The sequence below is a fragment of the Fusarium phalaenopsidis genome, assembly GCF_050370095.1.
Source record: "Fusarium phalaenopsidis strain FUZ10S chromosome Unknown contig_32284, whole genome shotgun sequence".
NCBI classification, from domain to species: domain Eukaryota; kingdom Fungi; phylum Ascomycota; class Sordariomycetes; order Hypocreales; family Nectriaceae; genus Fusarium; species Fusarium phalaenopsidis.
In genome coordinates, this window is record NW_028145414.1 from 368,044 (window position 1) to 388,069 (window position 20,026).

At 51.1% G+C, this 20,026-nt stretch overlaps 8 protein-coding genes across 8 annotated transcripts; 4 read left to right on the forward strand and 4 right to left on the reverse strand.

Moving 5' to 3' along the window:
• Positions 1-261: 261 nt before the first annotated feature.
• On the forward strand, positions 262-2,740 carry LRP88_02085 (OPT family oligopeptide transporter; the record flags this gene model as incomplete). Its single annotated transcript, XM_083238756.1, has 4 exons — positions 262-488; positions 565-884; positions 942-2,475; positions 2,527-2,740. 4 exons carry the CDS (start codon positions 262-264, stop codon positions 2,738-2,740), a joined length of 2,295 nt encoding a protein of 764 aa, XP_083105351.1.
• Positions 2,741-5,351: 2,611 nt separating this feature from the next.
• On the reverse strand, positions 5,352-7,131 carry LRP88_02086 (uncharacterized protein; the record flags this gene model as incomplete). Its single annotated transcript, XM_083238757.1, has 4 exons — positions 5,352-6,323; positions 6,374-6,745; positions 6,799-7,034; positions 7,089-7,131. 4 exons carry the CDS (start codon positions 7,129-7,131, stop codon positions 5,352-5,354), a joined length of 1,623 nt encoding a protein of 540 aa, XP_083105352.1.
• Positions 7,132-9,035: 1,904 nt separating this feature from the next.
• On the reverse strand, positions 9,036-9,935 carry LRP88_02087 (SDR family NAD(P)-dependent oxidoreductase; the record flags this gene model as incomplete). The annotated part of the gene is made up of 2 exons (XM_083238758.1): positions 9,036-9,269; positions 9,327-9,935. 2 exons carry the CDS (start codon positions 9,933-9,935, stop codon positions 9,036-9,038), a joined length of 843 nt encoding a protein of 280 aa, XP_083105353.1.
• Positions 9,936-10,253: 318 nt separating this feature from the next.
• On the forward strand, positions 10,254-11,150 carry LRP88_02088 (Alpha/Beta hydrolase protein; the record flags this gene model as incomplete). Its single annotated transcript, XM_083238759.1, has 1 exon — positions 10,254-11,150. The coding sequence occupies one exon, from the start codon at positions 10,254-10,256 to the stop codon at positions 11,148-11,150; it is 897 nt and encodes a 298-aa protein (XP_083105354.1).
• Positions 11,151-11,437: 287 nt separating this feature from the next.
• Positions 11,438-13,201, reverse strand: LRP88_02089 (flavin-containing monooxygenase; the record flags this gene model as incomplete). The annotated part of the gene is made up of 3 exons (XM_083238760.1): positions 11,438-11,738; positions 11,796-12,965; positions 13,020-13,201. 3 exons carry the CDS (start codon positions 13,199-13,201, stop codon positions 11,438-11,440), a joined length of 1,653 nt encoding a protein of 550 aa, XP_083105355.1.
• A 1,088-nt stretch (positions 13,202-14,289) lies between these two features.
• LRP88_02090 (beta-lactamase-like protein) lies at positions 14,290-14,844 on the reverse strand (the record flags this gene model as incomplete). Its single annotated transcript, XM_083238761.1, has 2 exons — positions 14,290-14,434; positions 14,492-14,844. 2 exons carry the CDS (start codon positions 14,842-14,844, stop codon positions 14,290-14,292), a joined length of 498 nt encoding a protein of 165 aa, XP_083105356.1.
• A 443-nt stretch (positions 14,845-15,287) lies between these two features.
• LRP88_02091 (uncharacterized protein) lies at positions 15,288-17,078 on the forward strand (the record flags this gene model as incomplete). Its single annotated transcript, XM_083238762.1, has 5 exons — positions 15,288-15,536; positions 15,606-15,884; positions 15,938-15,978; positions 16,027-16,739; positions 16,795-17,078. The coding sequence occupies 5 exons, from the start codon at positions 15,288-15,290 to the stop codon at positions 17,076-17,078; spliced, it is 1,566 nt and encodes a 521-aa protein (XP_083105357.1).
• A 447-nt stretch (positions 17,079-17,525) lies between these two features.
• LRP88_02092 (major facilitator superfamily domain-containing protein) lies at positions 17,526-19,669 on the forward strand (the record flags this gene model as incomplete). Its single annotated transcript, XM_083238763.1, has 4 exons — positions 17,526-17,630; positions 17,685-17,841; positions 17,939-18,669; positions 18,725-19,669. 4 exons carry the CDS (start codon positions 17,526-17,528, stop codon positions 19,667-19,669), a joined length of 1,938 nt encoding a protein of 645 aa, XP_083105358.1.
• Between the last annotated feature and the right edge of the window lie 357 nt (positions 19,670-20,026).

Here is a 20,026-nt window from a genome sequence, read left to right on the forward strand (position 1 = left end):
CGAACTAGATACCACTACCCCGTACGGAGCGGACAATGACAAGGGCACAGGGACACTCGCTATCTCCTATCACGGAGTGAAGAGTCGTAGTCTCCGATCTGTCCGTGCCAGATAAAAGATAAGCTTCCTGTACTCCGTACCCCGAAAACATTCTCCGAGATTGGTTGGCACTGACTTTAACTATTTGAAATCAGCACAGGCAATCTTTTTTCATGGCAACTCGCTCTCTCTCCACCCACGCTGACTTTGTTTTCAAGCAAGATGAGCATTGAACTTGGTCAACAGGCCTCAAAGGATGCGCCCGAGAAGATGGCGAATGTCGTCGAGAAGGGTGAAAAAAGCGGCTCGAGTGATTCCCAGCCACCGTCTCTCGCTCCTGGAACCATTTACGTGCCCGACGATGATCATGACGAGTTTGTCGATCCCCGGCTCAAGGACTATCCCGTCCCTGTCGTGGCCAAGACCGTCAGCCTCTACAATGACCCAACGTAAGTAATAGACGACCACTTCCAAGAAAAAAGGAGAGAAAAAAGAAAACGACTGTACGCTGACTCGGGACAAAAGAGAACCTATCCTGACCTTTCGGTTCTGGATCTTGGCTGGGTTCTGGGTTAGTGTTGGCTGCATTATTTCCTCCTTCTATTACTTCAAGCCTTACAACACAACCCTCTCTACCGTGACTGTCCAGCTTCTGTCATGGTGGACTGGTAATATTATGGCAAAGTTTCTGCCAACCCGCAAGTTCAAGACACTGGGATACGAATGGAGCCTCAACCCTGGGCCTTGGAACTCCAAGGAGCACGCTCTGATCGTTGTGGCAGTCTGGGGTAGCCAGCACACGGCGTATGGCCTTGGACCCTTGTCTGCTCTCGAGCTGTACTATGGTAAGCATGTCTACGGAATCAGCAGCATCCCTTGACACGATTTAACCCCGCCCATAGGACACAAGATCAACGCGGGATGGGCCATTTTGTTCCTGCTCTCGACGCAGCTGCTCGGTTATGGCTTCGTCGGCCTGTTCCGCGACATTGTCGTGCGTCCTCCCAAGATATTCTATCCCGTGGTCTTGCCAAACGTGGCACTTCTGAACGCGATGCACAAGAACCCGTCCATGACAGCAAAGTCGTTGAGATATTTTGCCATTGTGGCAATCGCCACCTTCTGCTACCAATGGTTTCCATCCTTGATCTGGCCCATGCTGGGGTCTTTGCCCTTGCTCTGCTACATGGGTCATGGAAACTGGATAGCGTACATCCTTGGATCTGGAAGTAACGGTTTCGGGCTGCTGAACATTTCCCTGGACTGGAACTATGCATCCTTCTATGCGCCCCTCTACACGCCGCTCTGGTCCACCATGTCACAGGTTGCTGGTGCTGTCTTCACATGCTGGTTCTTGTATCCGATCCTGTACTTTGGCAACGTCAATGACAGCAAGAACCTTCCGGCCATGTCTTCAAGCACCTTTGACTTCTCGGGATCGTCGTACAACATTTCGCGGGTTCTCACGGCCAATGGCCATGGAAACCATACGGCAATGGCCGAGTATTCTTTGCCTTTCTGGTCTACCTCTTACGCCATGAACTTCTTTTGGGGGTTTGCGTCATCTGCTGGAGCCATCGTATTTTCGATCCTTTGGTATGGAAAGGAGGGCGTGCAGACTGTCCGAGAGACTCTTGCCAAGGGCAGAGTCTCGTACAAAGATGACCCTTACCTTCAGGCTATGTCAGGCTTTCCCCGTGTGCCACACTGGTGGTATCTCACCATCTTAGTTCTCGCCGGTGGATTTTCCATCGGCTCACTCTATGGCGGTGACTGGGGTTTGCCATGGTGGGGCTTCATCGTCATCAGCGTCGTGTCGCTCTTGTTCACGTTCCCCAGCGGCATCCTTTTCGGTATAGCCAATGTTCAGGTTGGCATGGCATATTTCAGTGAACTCATTGCTGGTGCGTTGTTCAACGGCCAGCCCAAGGCTGTATTGGCGGCCTTGGTCTTTGGTCGCCAAGTCCTGGACCAGACGCTCAACCTCTGCTCCGATTACAAATTTGGCTTCTACATGAAGATTCCGGAGAGGGAGCTTTTCATCGCGCAGGTCTATGGCACTGTCCTGGGTCCATTTATCAACTACGGCATGATGCGCGTCATCATCGACAACATTGGCGCCGACGTCCTCACCGGAGTCAAGGACTCATCGGCGTGGCTGGCTCTCAAGAGTCGGAACTTTTACTCCATCTCTGTCATCTGGGGGGTACTGGGCCCAAGTGCATTCTTTGGAAAGGAATCGTCATACTCCTACATCTACTACGGGTTCTTGCTCGGACCTCTGCTGGTGTTGGTGGCATACCTGCTACACCGTTGGAAGCCTCACTGGAACATCGAAGAGAACTTCAACCCTGTTGTTGCCATGTTTGGCGCCACATGGTTCCCGGTTTATGAGACCACCAATCTCATGACATCCGCCATCGTCGCCCTCGTCTTGTAAGTAATGCCGAGGCCTTGAATCTGCTCCGTTGCTAACCTCTCTGTCAGCATGGGCTATATCTACCGCTACAAGCCCGTTTGGTTCCGCAAGTACAATTACTTGACCAGCGTTGGTCTCGACTGCGGAACACAGATCATGTCGACCATCATGGTCTTCACCATCAGCCTTACCAATTCAGAGTTTCCTACCTGGTGGGGCAATAGCGAGGTCGTTGACCGTTGCTATCCCCCATCAACTCTGCCTCCCGCCATGCAAGGCTAATTATTCAGCATCGACTGGCCGCGTTGGTAGCACTCTCTCTATCAGGGTTCCGGGGTTGGAAATGTATCTCTTAGACCCTGGGATCCAAACAGGGCATGCATATGTGGTAGCCGGAAAGCAAATAATAGGTATTATAAAGGAGTAGCTAGATCTAGTCTAATGTCTTTATATATATGGAATTTAATCTCTAGGTATAATAGTTTTAATAACTCCGTGGATTTAAATCTTAGATATATCTCTAGTAAGATACTAGAGATCCTAGGATATTATTAGCCTCGCGTAGTAACTAACCGCTTAAGTAACCCGCGCCCAAAACCTAAGATATCGCGAGAAACGCCGAAAGTGCGGGGTATATCAGCTGGGCGGTAAGAGGTAGTTAGAGGGCGTGCCAGCATCTTATTATACTAAACGAGCCGCCTTCTCGCATGTTTTATTATCCCCGAGCACTAGAGATAAACCGGAACCACTTGTTATAAAACTGACCTTAGTATTTTTGCCATTAGGCGATTGCATATTATTACATACTATCTTATTATTACCCTATTATGCCTTAAGTTAGTATTTTTTCTTCTTCTCATCTTCTGTCTTTCTATCTTTAATCACCTTATTATTCCTTACTAGTTATCTGCTGGAATAGATATTGTATTCAATTCTGTCAAGCCTATGTATATTTCCACTAGTTGCTCTTGTCTCTCTGCCCATTTACTACTAACTAATCTCTAGAACTCGCTCCCGTTCACCTGCTGTGCTTGTTCCACTCGTCTTATTCGCCTTCCTCTTCCGTCCGTACTCGAAGGCCTCATAAGTGAGGTGTGTGAGGTGTGTGAGGAGTTAAGCCGCGCGATGCCTATTTCCCAAGGGTCAAGTTAGAAACTTATTTCAGTTAGTATATGGGAGCAGAAATGCCAACATACCCAGCTAATAGAGTTTCATACCCTGAGCGTACTTCACAGGCGAATGGCCGTTGATATTGTAGCATTGCTTAGAGTGGAAGTAATCTCCATCACGAGAGTACGTGTCATATATGAACGACTCTTGAGAGCAACTAGGTTGAGAATAGAACGCAATTCTCTGCCCGTTGCCCGGTCCCTATCCGTCTTCTTTGTAAGACTGGAATCGTTGGGTGTCAGGATTGCAGGCTGAATTATTATCGACCTTGAGAGTTTGTTCCACGCCGGTGCAGTCACGACCGCTATAGGTCTTGACGCCAACTGCGAAGTTGCCTTGAACGAAGACGGCAGCGGCGGTGATAAGGAGCTTGGAAAAATGCATTTTCAAAGGTGTTCAAAGTACCAAGAATGATTTTCTTGAATGTAAGATCGAAAGAATGGTTTTAATGATGTTGGGAACTGTTTGGCTTTGGTGAATGAAGGAATACTCTTAGCTGATATGAACCTGAGTTTATATATCTACAGTCGTGGCACTTTCATCTACAAGCCTCTAGATATTGAATCATCAGAGCTTATTCAATCCCCAAAGCGTATTCATTCTCCAGGGCGTATTCATTCTTCACAGCGTATTCAACCTTCCGAGCGTATGCGGGTAACTAACCTCAGATTGTCTCATGTAATGTAAGCGCCCCGTAACGCTTACAACAGAATGCAGAGTCCCGGCTTTTACTTCACTTTGATGTTGCAGTAGCAGTGCAGATAACTTGCATTGCAAAGCAATAGCACCTACGCGGCTAGTTCGGCAAGGAAGGTCAACGAATCGCTGGTATTTTAGGCCGAGTAACGCCGATGACGTGAGCGGCACGGTAGGCAGATACAGTAGCGACACCAACGTACCACCACAGAGCTCAAGCTCAGAGCTCAGGGTAAAGTTCTTAGGATCTTTGCGACTCCCCAGGTGTATGAGGGAAATTGGTACACATTCTCTGACTTCCACCTTCAAGTCAACTTAAAATCATCTTGCCCAGCCAAAATGTCTACAATGCTGCTGCAGAAGCGGACCTTATCTAAGCTCTCCGTCATTTTCATCATTCTATTTGTGGTAAGCTTTCTCCTCTGTGAAGGGCTGGAGCCGTCGAACCTTGAATGCGTCAAGAACGTGTCGTCATGGTCTAAGAGTATACAACTGTGCTGGATGGAGGTAGCTGTTAACTGACCGACGACGATTGTTCCCAGCCCCTGCTTTCGAAGCGGTTCAGCACTGTTGGCAAACACTCTAAAACTACTTCTCCCGGAAATCCATCTCCAGAGGGCAGCCAACGCCAGAGATCGAAGACGCATGGAATGATACATTCGAAAGTAGGGACACAAAATTCTCTAACCTTTCTTTTTATCTGCTAAATGAGCCAAGCCTACCGTCGAGCCGTGCTCCGTCACCTACCTTACAGGCTCCAATGAGGCAGATAAAGTCCTTCGCTATATCTTGCTTCGGCGTTTCTCCCTATCCCTCAAGACCCGTCTGAGAATCTTTCCGCTTGGACTCTTTGGAATAGAGTCTAGAAACTCAACACCACCTTTCAGATGTTTATACGGGGCTTTATGAGCCGCCACATAGTTGCTAATATCCCGCACAAGCTCCTCTTGAACAATTGCCTTTGCAACAGGGCTTTGTACAATAAAAGCCTTGGGCACTTCTCCAGAGCGCCCGTCGGGTACTTGTATCACTGCGCAGTCTGAGACAGCAGGATGCGAGAGGATATGCGCTTCGAGCTCCGCAGGGGCAACTTGGTGACCCTGTAGCTTGTTAGTATGTATTTCCAAGACATGCTGATCTGGCTGACCTTGACTTTGATGAGTTCCTTGATCCGATCGACGATGACGAGTTGCTCGTTACCAGACGGGGCTAGAGTAAAGAGAGCCTCGTCTCCTGTCCGTATCCAACGACCATCAGTATCAAAAACAAATGTCTCAGCTGTTGCTTTCTCGTTGTTAAGATAGCCCAGCACAACTGAAGGCGCCTGGACTAGAAGCTCTCCTGAGCAATCATAGCTAGTGATCTCGTTGCCCGCCGTGTCTACGATTTTGGCTTTGGTTCCTGGAAGTAAGGACCCAGATGCCTTCATAAAGATGTCGTGCTCACTCGGCGATGAAACCACCGTTGCTGTTTCCGTCATGCCTTGAGTTCTCAAGTCAGTAACCTTCAACGAGATGTCACCATCAAACTGACCATATGCTTGGCCAACTGTCCATCCAGGATAGATGCTTTTCAGCTCTTGCATAGTTTCCTCGGCTAAAGGTGCTGCTCCGCTGTAAAGAAACTTGACACTGCTCAAGTCGTACTTTGCGCAAGTATCCTTCAACTGCAGCATCCTGATGATGATGGGCGGGACCTGACTTATTAGTAGACTGGATGGCTTGATGGAGCCGTAGCTTACCAGTAGAAGCTGACGAATCTTGAATCGTTGAATTGATTCGAGAAAAGCTTTTAGCTCAAACTTGGGGAGAACGATGACCTGATCGCCCCTCCAAGTACTAGTATGACATGCAATCACCAAACCGTAGATATGGCTGAAGGGCAGAAAGCCTGATACTGCTTGAGTTTCGACACCTTTCCTGGCTCGGCCAACCGAGTCGTAGGTAGCATGCTGCAACACGTTTGCAATGACGTTGGCGTGGGAGATCATGACCGCTTTCTGCCCGTACCGTGAGCCGTAGCTTCTCCGTGATGAGGTAGAGCACTTACTGGTAGCCCTGAAGTTCCGCTCGAATAGCAAAGAAAGGCGGGCTGCCGAGCTCCTTGTCCCGGGACCCATCTGAGAGGATCAAGTTCGGGAAGGTTAGAACCTTGCTTGACGAGGCTCTCAATCGTCCTGTGAGTGAGTTGCGAAGATTTTTTCATGCCTGGAATGTCGAACAAGAAGATGTTCTCATCGGGTATGCATGCACTCCGGGCAGCCGTGAAAGCAGTCCCTGCCAAAGGTGCGCAAGTGACCAAAGCCCTGGCCCCTGATGATTTCAACTGATGTGCCAATTCAGCAGCCGAGCTTGCAGCGTTGACTGGAGTAACAATTCCAGATAACCTATGAACGCCATATATCGCCGTTACGAAATCGACCTTGGCGAGTCAGCAGTGAGCTCCTCCTATCAAGTCGTCATCTTGTCACGTACCGTATTGAGCGAGAAGATGGCCATCACCTTATCCCACGCCGTGCCTTGATTCGCTTCCCAGCCAAGTCTCTTAGCTAGCGGCCTAGCCACATACTCGGAACGTTGAAACAGTTCAGTGGCCGAGTATGTGCGACCAGTGATACCACAGGTGAAAGGGTGCCTGCTCTCAGAAAGTGGACGGCGGCCATATGCTTCGTTGCTCATGAACTCTACAATGGGAATCGAATCCGGAGGCGCTAGAAGTGCGTCAGCAGAAATGTCATGTCACAGATTGACCTTAGGGCCCTGACCAACCGGGAGTTCTGGAACCCAGCTGGGAGGATGGAACACCATGATGTTGACAAGGGCGCTGGCCTAGGTCGTCTTGAAGGGGATTGAGAGGGCTTGAGACAGGCAGGGTGAATACCAACGAAGCAAAAAATATGATCACGAGAAATCATACTTGATAAAGCGTCATGAGTCTTGCCGCCAGTCAGATGAAGATGGAAGCGCTAGGACGGTTAGGGATAGCCGAGCATGAAGCCGGTCGAGAGCAACCCCGCCGGCATCCCGGAAATAGGCGCCCGAGAGCTAACCTCCTGGGTAGGTTAATATCTGAGTCATGCGCTGTAGGGAGAGGAAAGCGCACCAGCCCTCAAGTGATAGTCTGTTGAACAGTGATAGGTAACATACGCAGCAAGCCATGGCCACTACGCAGTTGCCCGCAACCATGTTGGCTTGGAGGAAGCATAGAGGAAGTAGTAAACCAGTACGAAGCGGTCCAAGAGCAGTGACGAAGTCATACGCTGACAATCAACGAGGTCTTTGAAGAGGTTCTCGTGCCTAAAGTCTCACCTACGGGTGTTCTCTGCAAGATGTTAGCATCCGGGGGTAAGACGAGACACCAGACACAAGATACTAGCTCTGACTGGGCCACAGTATGCAGAAGCGACCATTCACTACTTACCATCGACAAACAGGCATCTTGGTTTGAGGAGAAGTACACTTTGGTGAGAAACTTGACAAGAAACACAAATTCATCCGGCATTTAACTAATCACGAAATATCAGGGCCATGAAGGGTGTGGGCAGATTGTTCAGCTTGGCTCAGCCGTTCGTCACGACAAGTTCCAAGTGGTAAAGCAATCTCCATCTACGGCTTCCACAAAAGCAGGCTGACTTCCATGTAGGGAGATATTGTTGCTCTCCACGCTGTGCCTGGCTGCGGACGCCAAGATTGCCCTGAATGCTCCCGTGACTTGAGCCAGCTATGCGAGAAGGGTCATCACTCTGGGATAGGACAGGATGGATTCTATGCACCGTACGCCGCAGTTGATATTCGAGGCGTAGTCAAGGTACCCTCAGGTGTGTAACGTCAAGAATTGGCCAGGAAATGGAACAAATTGAGCCGTGCTAACCCATGCTCTGCCAGGCGTCACGTCAGCGCAAGCAGCGGTTGCTACGGACGCTGTCAACACTGCATACCACGCCATAAGGAGAAGGGCAGAGGTCAATGCCCACGAGACGATTTTCCTCTTTGGCCTTGGCGGGTTAGGTTTCAATGCCTTGCAAATCCTCCTCCACATAGGACCCAGGATCATCGTATCGGATATCAGACAGGAGCGTCTGGACGAGGCCCAGAAACTCGGGATACCGCCTTGTGACATTGTCCCGATAGGGGCATCACCACAAGAGTTCGTCGCCGGAGCTAAACTTGATGGGAAGATTGATACGGTGTTGGACTTTGTCGGCACTCATCAAACTTTTGAAGATGCTCAACACATCGGTAAGAGAGAGTACGAGACACGCTGAAGCGAGAACCCTAAACTAACTTGAGGGCATGTATCAGTTCGACGGGGCGGGAAGCTGATCTGCATTGGAAGTCTCGACACAGAGAACACGATTCATATGAAGATTGGCACAAGAAAGAGGCTGTCCTACATATTTTCTTATGGAGGACAGGTGAGGGATCTTGAAGAGGTCTTACAGTTGATTGCCGATGGGTCTATCACACCCCAAGTCGAAACGTCGAAACTGGCCGACTTTCCTCGAGTCCTCGAATCTCTTGTAAGGGGGGAAGTGCGAGCGCGTGTAGCATTGACCCATGATTAGCTAGTGTTAAAAGAGCTTCATGACGCATTTGGTTCGGCTCAATAAAGGCCGACCAAGGGAATCAGAGCAGTATAGCATGAGTGGCTCAATACGCAACTTTCAACATGTCTTTGCTATTAAAGATTCATATTTAACATTGGTCAAGAGTCATCCGTTGACACTGGCGCTTGCCGGCATGCCTATCCCAACTGCAGCGGTAGCTCCAGCATCCACCGGCAATATCGCTCCTGTGATCCACCTGGCGTGGTTACTCGCGAGGAAAACAACGGCACAGGCAGCATCCCATCCTGTTCCCTCAGTACCCAGTAAGCTCCGAGCTTTCCTAGCTTCCCTAGCCTCCTCGGACATGCCCTTGGCGTACATCATTGGCGTGTACAGCATCTGGGCGCAGTCAGCAGAGCTCGCTAAAGATTACAGGCTACTTACCCCAGGACAAACGCAGTTGACTCGGATGCCGTCTTTGGCGTGGTGAGCTGCCATTGACCTCGTCATGTTGACGACGGCGCCTTTGGCGGTGGGATACAACAGGTGTGGTGTCCCACCCTTGAGCCCAGCCACGCTGCCCATGTTGATGATGGCACCCTTGGCCTCTCCCTTGTTCTCCATCATTGCCGGGATTGCATGCTTGGCCATCAACACCATGCTCGACACGTTGACGTTCAGACCTGCCGACCAATCGTCCATGTCGACTTCGGTTGCTGTTCCTCGAGCACCCGCTATCCCGACATTGTTGACGAGAATATCCAGACGTCCAAACGTGTCCAAGGCCAGAGATACAGCCTTCTCACAGTCGCTAGAGTTGGTGACGTCTCCTTGTACGGGGACAGCCGAGACTCCTTTGCGCCCGAGGACAGCCATCTCGGCCGTTTTTGATGCCCATTCTAGGTTCATGTCCAGACACACCACATTGCAGCCCTCGTCAGCTAGCATGATTGAGATGGCTCGGCCGTTGCCAATTCCATCTCCGAAGCAGCCAGCGCCTGTAACTATGGCGACTTTTCCAGCCAAAGATCGCGATGGCGGTTCTGCAGGGATATCAGGCGGCATTGTTGGGAGGTTTGTTACCTGAACCAATAAACTGAGTAACTTTTTGACAAAATACCATAACTACACTTAGATGAGCAGCAACACCGTGATTATTAGTTCGTCCAATGATGGTAGCCTTCTGGTTAACCTAATCAGGTATACCGACGTGGCGATCGGACATGCCTGCGGGGTAAGCAAATGAGCCGAGGCAGTTCAGTAGCAATGGCCGACCTCAGTCACGTCTCCTAGGTATGGGTTGCAGAGTTGAGGGTTGGCCTTTTTGACTGTCCTTGTTACTCGAAACCCCAACGATACTCTTCAGTTGATGCTTCAACAAGAATGTGCGACTTTTCCGAGTACGGCGGCAAGTCTCCCGAATGGTTGGCGTTGGAGGCAACCCTTCCACCTCCTCCCACCTTTGGAAGCCTCGCGGAGCGGAAGAGGGTGGTCAACGAAGGACGAGAAGAAATCTCAGCAAAAGCCATGGAATCATTGTCACACCTTGTTCACATCAAGGACTACCGCATTAACACACGAGACGGCGCTACGGTTGAAGCTCGAGGCTACAGACCAACGTCAGCAGACCACGCCGCGCGTCTTCCCATCTACATCCATTTGCATGGCGGTGGATATCTGTTTGGATCGCTGTCTTCAGAAGATGCCACCTGTACTCGCATCGCCAGCGGTGCCATGGTAGTCGTCATCAACGTCAACTACCGCCACACGCCTGAGGCCACCTATCCAATGGCTTGGGACGATGCGGAAGATGCCTTTCACTGGGTGCACGACCATATTGATGAGCTCGTCGGAGATAGCAGCCAGGTTGTAGCTGGTGGCGTCTCGGCTGGGGCTCAGCTTGCGGCAGCGTTGACCCTTGCGCAAAACCTTTCACCCAATGATCTGTTGAGGCCCAAACTTGCTGGCCAAGTTCTAATGATTCCATGTCTTGTCCATATGGACTGCTATGAGTCACAGCTCGAGCAGTTGAGAGATCCTTCGGTCTCATCGTATCTGGAGAATGAACATGCGCCAATTCTTCCCATCAAGACAGCCAAATTCTTCACGGAGCTGCTCAAGATCACCAAACCAAACCCACAAGACCTTCGACTAAATCCTGGAAATGCCTCGAAACAGCAGGTGGGAGGGTTGCCACCGACAGTCCTGGGCATAGCAGGCCTTGATCCGCTACGAGACGAGGGACTGTTGTATGGGAAGAAACTTGCCGAGGCAGGGTGAGCTATCTTGTTCAAGGGTTCAACCATTTGCTAACTGTCACTTGGGACAGAGTTCCCACAGATGTCCACGTCTTTAAGGGGCTACCTCACGGCTTTCGTCGATTCGGTGAGCAGTTGACCGAGTCTGAAAGATGGGACAAGGTTATGGAGGAAGGAATCAGTTGGGCGTTGTCAAAGCCTGATCCGTCTTGGAAGGTCAGGATTCAAAGTTGATGTATAGATTTTGTCCCATCCTGCCTGGAAATTGCCTGAATCTTGAGCTTATCCACAATTCAATATATTTCTACCCTATTGGTGTTTTATCACAAAGTCTGAATACCCCCTCGCCTTGACCTCATCACACCTCTTGCGGTACCCAGGCGCTGGCCCATTGTATCTCGTCATCGATCTCTTCTGCTTGTGGGCCAGATTCTTATTCACTCCAGTCATCCACGAATCGACCTCGTTTGCCAGCAGTCCCTTGCCACAGTCATGGACATGCTCCGTCCACTCGTCCATACCCTTCTCTGTGGCTTCCACGTAGGTGATGTTGGTGTCTCGGGCGTGTCGCATAAACTCGGCTACCCAGTCCACGGCGTACTCAATCGAGCTTTGAGAGTCAGTAGGTCAGAGTTGATAGCTACAAAGGTGCGGAAGGTGAGCATACCGTGGAATGTTGCCAAACATTTGGTGAGGTCCCATTATCATGAACATGTTGGGGAAATCCTGGACGGTAAGGCCCAGGAAGGTTCTGATACCATTGCTCCAGACATCCTTGAGCTTGGTCCCATTCCGGCCTTCAAAGTCCACGGCGTTGAAAGACCCAGTGACGGCGTCGAAGCCAGTGGCATAGATCAGGATATCCAACTCGTGAGTCGATTCGCCAGTTTCAACACCCGTTTCAGTGATCTGAGAGATGGGGTTCTCCCTTATGTCAACCAGCTTAACGTTGGGTTGGTTATAAACCTCGAAGTAGCCGCTCTCAAGAGGCACTCTCCGGGTTCCAAACCCATGATTCTTTGGAATCAGCTTTTCTGCGACCTCTGGATCATTGACGCGGGCTCGAATCTTGTCGGCGTGAAACTTGCTGTATAGCTCATTTGCTTTGCGGTCCGTGGCGACGTCAGAGGAGATGCTCAGAACCTTGGCAAACCCTGGAAGAGAATACAGTTCCTCCCAGTGTGCTTGCCGCTCCTCCTCTGTCATTGAGAAGACGCTCCTGGTGTCGCTCACGTGGATGAAGCATGAATATGATTCGAGACATTTGCGGAATATCTCAGGGTAGCTCTTGCGGATCTCCTCCATCTCCTCGAGGCTGATCTTGGAGTTCCGAAGAGGCACGGTCCAGTTTGGCGTCCTCTGGAAGACGGTCAGATGCCCGACCTTGTCTGAGATGGCCTGAATAGTTTGGATGGCAGTTGCGCCAGTACCAATGATGCCGACCCGCTTCCCTTGGAGGCTGGAGGCATCGTCGGGCCATCGCGCTGTATGCCAGGACTCTCCCTTGAACTTCTGGACGCCCGGAATGTTGGGAAGCGTCGGCTTGTTCAAGATGCCCATGGCTGTGATGAGATATCGGCTGGTATAAGAGTTGCCCTCTTCGTCTTTCAACAGCCACGAGGAGCTCTCTTCCTGAAAGTGGGCTGACTTGATCTGCGTGTCGAATTGCATGTCGCGCTTCAGGTCAAACTTGTTGGTGAGGAACTGGATGTAACGGAGGGTTTCTGGCTGAGGGGCAAAATGCTCTGTCCAGTTCCACTCATCAAGAACCTCCTGAGAGAAGGAGAAGATGTACGAGTAGCTTTCCGAGTCAAACCGAGCTCCGGGATATCGATTCCTGGGTCAGCGTAAGCAGCTGCTTCGGTACACCTAGACCTGCCGCTATCCTTACCAGAACCAGGTACCACCTTCAGCTGGGCCAGCCTCAAGCACTCGTGCTCTCAGGCCAAGTTCACGCATGCGGTATAAGCTCAAGATGCCGCTGAGTCCAGCGCCAACGATGAGGATATCATAGTCGAGACTAGAGTTATTGAATGTGGATGCTTCTCCATTGATACTCAACGCCGAAGGCATGGTGAGGCTGTTTCAGTTGCGAAAGCTTGACAAGGCGTAGGTGTGAAAACTGAGAGGTAGAGAAGGCTGCCCACAGATGAGTTAGACTTAATGGCAAAGTGCTGTTTCAATGGAGCATCAAGATCGATTCAAAGGCTTGTTAATTAACCTGCTCTACTTGTCGATCCTCCCCGGAAACCTTGTCCTCAAGACTGTCAGCCAAGGCTACCTCTCCGCATTCGCTTATCCCGAAAGAGGATAACCATTTTATTGCCGAGCATCCAAACCCCGCCCGGAGGCTGAACGGCACTCGTCAGGCGACCTCAGGTCGGTTCGGCGGTTAGCTGCTTTGGGACTGGGCAGATGAGCTAGCTGACGCACGTTCGGGGGACAGCGAGACCAGGACATGAGTCAGAGTTGATGCTACAAGAACAGATGTATGGATTTTGGGTAATGTAGTCAACGTCAAGGATAACTAGTAAAGTCCTTCCGATCTCCAATAATTCTCAAGATCACGTAGGAACGTCCACTTCAGACCCTTTCCCAAGCCCCTTGCCTTCCAGTCGTTCAGGCTCCTCGGAAAATGGGGCACCCCATCCCTAATGGTCGAGTCATGAGCTATGATGACAAAGATGTCTTGATCGCAGTCAAGCTCCTGCAGCTGGCCAGTCGTCCTCCTTGCAAGTTCGATATCTTGGCCAAATGTCAAGTCGAACAGGCTATCGGTCGATGTTCTTCCGCGTGACTTTTGCAGCCTGTCGAAAGCTTCTCCGGGGCACAAGACAGTATCCTTGGCTGCATGACATGGATGAGGGGTGATACGATCAGGGACAGGGAGATAGCTGGATGGTCTGAAAATGCCCGCGTAGTGGCAAATATCCCCGCCCAAGAGCACAAACGTGGGTGGATTGTCAGTTGTTCTGGCAAGGCCGCAAAGATGGCCTACAGCATGCCCTGGGCTATCGAGAAGGTAAAAAGAGCCGTCGCCGAAGTAGTCAAAGGCGGGAAACTGGCCGATTATCGGTGAATCATGATCAAAGGTAATCTCACGAAGATTTCGGCCCCTGATGAGTGTTAAAGTCTTTTCGGCATCTACGAGTCAAGGGTAGCTACTCATAGTCGCTCTCCAGGATGGGTGACTCTGGGTTTGAGGGAGAACCCGGAAGCATCGCCCTCTTGAAGCCAGGCCCGACTACCAAGTCTGTAGTGGCTGGAAATGTTGAAGGGTCACCGATGTGATCCCAATGCCAATGGCTGGATAGGATGAGCAAAATTGACCTTGGTCTCGAGCATCATGATGTCCATGCTTACCTCCAGATTACGGCTTCAATATCTCCGAGGGACACGCCATTGGCTTGCAGTATGTCTGCCACGTTTCCCGCCACCTCAATCTCGTAATTGGTCGTAGGAATGTACTTGGCGATTGTGGGAGAGTAGTTCTCGTAGTCTTTGCGGATGCCAAGATCAAAGACCAGCTTTCTTCCCGAGTGATGTTCGAGGAGAAAAGAGAGAGAAGGGCTCGATCTGAATGTCTCAAGACCCGGGACGGAAGGTTTCATGAATCGCTTGATGACTGCAGGCCCGAAATTGACGGGGTTTATGAGCCTGACTGCTTGTAGTGCTTCTCCTTGAGGGATGGAGATGATAGGCGGGATTTTCGACATGGCGTCAAGAACTGCTGGCGTCGATTTGTTCAGGCGATTGAGTCCAATCAAAGTCTCTAAATCTTATCGCGTACGAATGACGGCTTAAGCTGATGTACAGACACAGGTGCGAGGTGTTTCTATGTAGTAAACAAGCTACAAACGACCAACCAACCAACGTTGGTTCAAGATCAGATGACCTCCAGTTGGTGCGGAGTGCAGGCCCCAGAGTCCTAACCCCTCACTCAAGTATCGGTTACTCTTTCGGCAATCCTAGTTTGGTATGGTCGCCCAACCGCCGGGATGCTCGGTGTGCCCTGCAATTTGCAGCTTCCTGTACCCCAGACTACCCCAGATTGTTCCCCATGGGGACGAGTTTTCATGTACATAAGTAACAACAACCGCTCCGGGGGAGCTCTTATCAACCATCAGAAAGCCATCGCAAACAAGCATCAGCAGCAGCAATGTCGGACAAAGAAGCTCCTGTCAAGCACCAAGAGAGCGTCGACGATGGCTCTATACAGGGTACCCACACCGTTGACACCGTCCACCGAGACGAAGCCCTCCGCGTCCTGCAGGCGTATCAGGGAGACGAAAACTGGAGCGACGAGGAAGAAAAGAAGTTGCGCAGGAAGATTGACTGGAAACTCATGCCCGTCCTGTGTGTAACTTACGGGCTTCAATACTATGACAAGGCCATGCTGGGTCAAGCGGTGAGTTGCGATTTTGATTCTTGATCGTCCCAGTGACGTGACCCGTTTGCTAATCTTACCATGCTTCAGGCCCTCTTTGGTCTGAGGGAAGATCTTGATCTCCTCAGGGGCAGCAGGTATTCCTTCTCGGCTTCCATCTTCTATCTTGGGTTCATTGTCGGTGCCTATCCAGCCATGGTGCTCGCCCAGCGCTATCCTATCGAACGAGTCGCCTCGGGCATCGTCACTCTCTGGGGGATATGCCTCATCCTCACGGTCGTCTGTACTGGTTACAAGACTCTGTACGTTCAGCGGTTCTTCCTTGGGCTCCTAGAAAGTGGAATCAGTCCCATGTTCATGCTCATCGTTGTAAGTACACGTGAACCCCAGTCGTCAAGTGTTGGGTTCCTGATCGGACGTAGGGAAGCTTCTACAAGAAGAATGAGCAAGCCATGCGCATGGGGTAAGCGTCGTCTGTACCTTGTCCATTTTACACGCTGACACGTCGCAGCATCTGGTATTCCTGCACCGGATACGTCTCTGTTTTCTCTCCCCTCGTCAACTATGGCCTCGGTCTCATCAATGGAGGCAAATCGTCCTGGAGATACATGTACTACTTTTCCGGCGCTATAACCATCGCCTGGGGTATACTTCTAGTCCTTGTTCTCCCCCCAGACCCCGTCCGCGCGAGAGGCTTCAACGAGAGAGAGCGGTACATCCTCGTGGCTAGACTGAGGAGCAATAACTCTGGCGTCCGCAACACTCATCTCAAGGTTTCTCAGATCTGGGAGCTCCTGCTTGACTGTAAATTCTGGGTCGTGTTTGCCATTGCGTTTCTTTCCATGATTGCCAACGGACCCATCTCGACCTTTGTTCCCATCATCATCAACGGCTTCGGCTTCAGCACTGTCAACTCCCTGCTCATCTCGATGCCCGCTGGCGCCTATGCCGGCACTCTCATGCTCGTCATGCCTTACCTGGCTTACCGGTTCATGAACATCAGATCATACCTAGTCTTTGTGGCACAGCTGGGCACGACCTTTGCAGCTCTTTTGCTGTGGAAGCTGCCACAGTCGGCAACAGGCGGTTTGCTCTTTGCATGCTACATCCTGCCGTCTGTCGGCGGTGGTTATGCGGTGCTCATGGGACAGCAGATTGCCAACACTGCCGGCTACACCAAGCGCTCTGTCGCTTCTTCTGGTCTCTACATTGGATATTGCCTGGGTGAGTTGCTTCTCTTTCAAGCTAAGACGGATGGGACGCTCATGTACGGTTGCAGGCAATTTCGTTGGTCCTCTGGTCTTCAAGAAAGAAGATGCCCCCCGTTACACCTCGGGGTTTATTGTTGTAGTTGTTACTGCTCTTGCCGCTGCCATTCTCGCCATTGTCTACCGGTTTCTATGCGTGTGGTCGAACCGCAAGCGTGATGCCGCTGGGGTCATGGAAGGATTCGACCATGCCTACGACGACGATCTTACTGATAAGAAGGCAAGTCTTGAAGTATTCATCCCATACAGAAGCAGGCTAACAAGTCAGAACATGCAATTCCGATACATTCTCTAAATAGTGGGCGACGACTTGGTGGATGAAATTTGGAATCATGTCTGTGGTGGTCTGGGTTGCCTGGCTCAACCGGGAAATCAGTAGATAGTTTCGCATGCATTAATCAACCTTTACGCTTCCGTGACAGTTCGTATCGTGTGATTTCAACGAGAAATACGTTAATATAAGCCACGTAACCGAGGTTAATGCACAAGTCCGGCCAGCACTTATGCCAAGGGTTAACACCGCCTCCTCATTCAATTCCCGTAACTAGTTAGTTGCCGAGACCTGGTCTAGGCAGGTAGCGCTGTGTAGGTAGGCTACGTACCTCGATGCGGTTATGTTTTTCCCCCGTTATGGTTTCCCCGCATTCTTCTCGGCAATCTACCTTGGATGCAACCGCCCATTCCGGCAACACATCATCCATCAATCCTCCACCAAAGACCGACTCTTTCACCGTGCTCGGCAATGTCAGACAAGTGGCTCCGCTTTGCAGCTCATCAGCCGAAGCGGAAGCGTGCTGAGGTCGTCTGCTTCTTCTGCCACTCTAAGAAGATCAAGTGCGACTTGCAGGTGAGTTCAGTGGCCTCTTCTGGCACGGCCGAGTGTGCTGATTTGCTGCTTCAGGGCCGAAGGACCCAGGGTGAAGCAAGATGTACCAACTGTGAGGGTCAGGACCAGGACTGCCATCTCAGGCCCTCGAGGAGAGGGAAGACGCGCCAGAGGGTGACGGCTCGGAACCAAGATGAGAGTGAGGCTCAGCTTGACCATTTGGCGACTATTGGTGAGCCCGATTTGTTCATGATGGTCACGTTGCGCTATTGCTGACAGTCAACATCAAGACGATGGCCAAGTTGATGCACAGGAGCCCATGGTCGCAGCCCCTGGCAACGATCTAAGCAACCAGGCCATGGTCCCAACTCCATCCTCTGCTAGAGCCTCTCAGCCAGGGATACCGTACACGGTGATAGCGATTGAGGACCCCCCTGGACCAAGCTCGTACCAAGGAACCCAGCCAAGCGCGTCGCCCACTGAGGGTGGTGGGCGAAGCCATGGTGGTGATGTCGACACCGGATTTCTACAAGTCTATGGGCCCGAGAATCAGCTCGACGCGGAGCAACAAGAGCTTCTGGCCAGTCTAGACATGGACAACCCGTCATCGGACCCTCGGCAGCAAGAACTCCAACAGAGCTTTTCAGAGACCTACTTCAAGTACTGCTATCCATGGTGTCCCGTGCTCGACCGGGACACCTTGGAAGCGGATCTAGAGAGGTCACCTATGCTAGTCAATGCACTTGCACTCGCCGCAAGTCATGTTCAGCCACCTTTGGTCAAGCATGAGGGACCAGCTGAGTATTATCAGAAAGCTCGCATGATATTCTACAACGACGAGGAGGCAGATATGCTCACTGCACTCAAGGCCATCTCACTATTTTACTGGTGGGCTCCCCGGCCGCCCTCGATAGCACATCGTCATTCTTCTTGGTGGTGGACGTCAGTCATCATCAGACACGCTCAACAGATGAACATACATCGTGAGCCTACAGAGGAGGCGGCACAGGCGGCGGGAATAGACCTGGGCCTTCGGCGGCGGCTGTGGTGGACGGTATTCGTAAGGACCTCCCAAAGCTGGGCAGTACTGCACACTCTAACTCATCACCTCACAGGCACGAGAACGTCTCACCTCGCTCTGCCAAAGCAAGCCCTGCATCATCTGCCCAGAAGATATGAACATCAGAGAGCCACAGCCGGAAGACTTCCCGAGTGATGCTACCTCTCAAAAGAAGGGGCGCATCTTCCTTTATTGGGTTCGACTGTGTGCCATCATCGGCAGGGTCTCCAAGGTCTTGTCTCAGTCCTCCAGCGCACCTTTCCCTGCGGACCTTAGACAAGAACTCGTGAACTGGGTGCAGACTCTACCACCAGACCTCCAGCTCTCGATTGGCTCCAGCCGAACAGTATCCTTCGATCGAGATGTCCATCAGCTCCATCTGCCATACCTCACTACTGTTATCATCATCCACCTACAAAGGACGGCGCCAGACTTGCCCCAAGCTCTCCCACCCGCGATACTAGCCGCGTCGTGTATTGCGAGGATCCTCAGGGATATCCTATCACGTGGTAATGCCCGGTTTCTCATGGCCATCACCTGTTGGTACTGCGGCACTGCCTTCATTGCGCTGCTTCAAGCCAGTCGCATCAAGCAGTTCTCGCAAGAGGCAGAAGAGGGCCTAGACATTTTGGAACAAGCGGTTGGCCAGCTACAAAAGATGTGGGCTTCTGCAAACGTCATCCGGCAAGGCTTTGAACGATTACGCAGTCTGCCACGAACAATGATACAATCTGGTAGACCAAAGCCTGCGGCAGCTCACGGGGATGGCCTGCCTGACGAATTCAACTGGATTCTGCTTTTCCCTTTTGTAACCAGGTCAACGAGCAGGATCGCTGATCACTTGATTGCTGATAAAGAGCTTGGTACTACAGTAACGGCACTTCCATCACCTGAGAATGGTGTTTTTCATCATGATCTTCTCGAAGGGTATCAGGATCTGCTGGAGCCATTTGTCGACTACACATTTGACTTTTCCACCCTGGGATTTGAGACTTCGTAAGACTTATCAACAATAGCAATGCAATGACAATCTACTTGCAGGGTGCTGCAATCTTCCGCTACTGAGTCTTATTGAATCTGACGGGTACTGTGGTAGCAGCCTCCCTTGGCTTTGTCGTGATTCTACGGCCTCCTCCAGACCATTAGTGTTGTTACTAGGTAATTCACTAACCTTGTCCACCGCCGAAGAGAAAAGGATGTCGGGCCGTCACTTGTGTCTCAGAATTCAAGCCAATCACTCCAAGTCGCATATATGCCACGTTCTTTCGAAACACAGTCCTTGTTTCCATTCATGACTACTCAAAAACAAATCTTTGTATGGTGACCTACTTCTAGCTATCTCGTTCCTCATTCAATA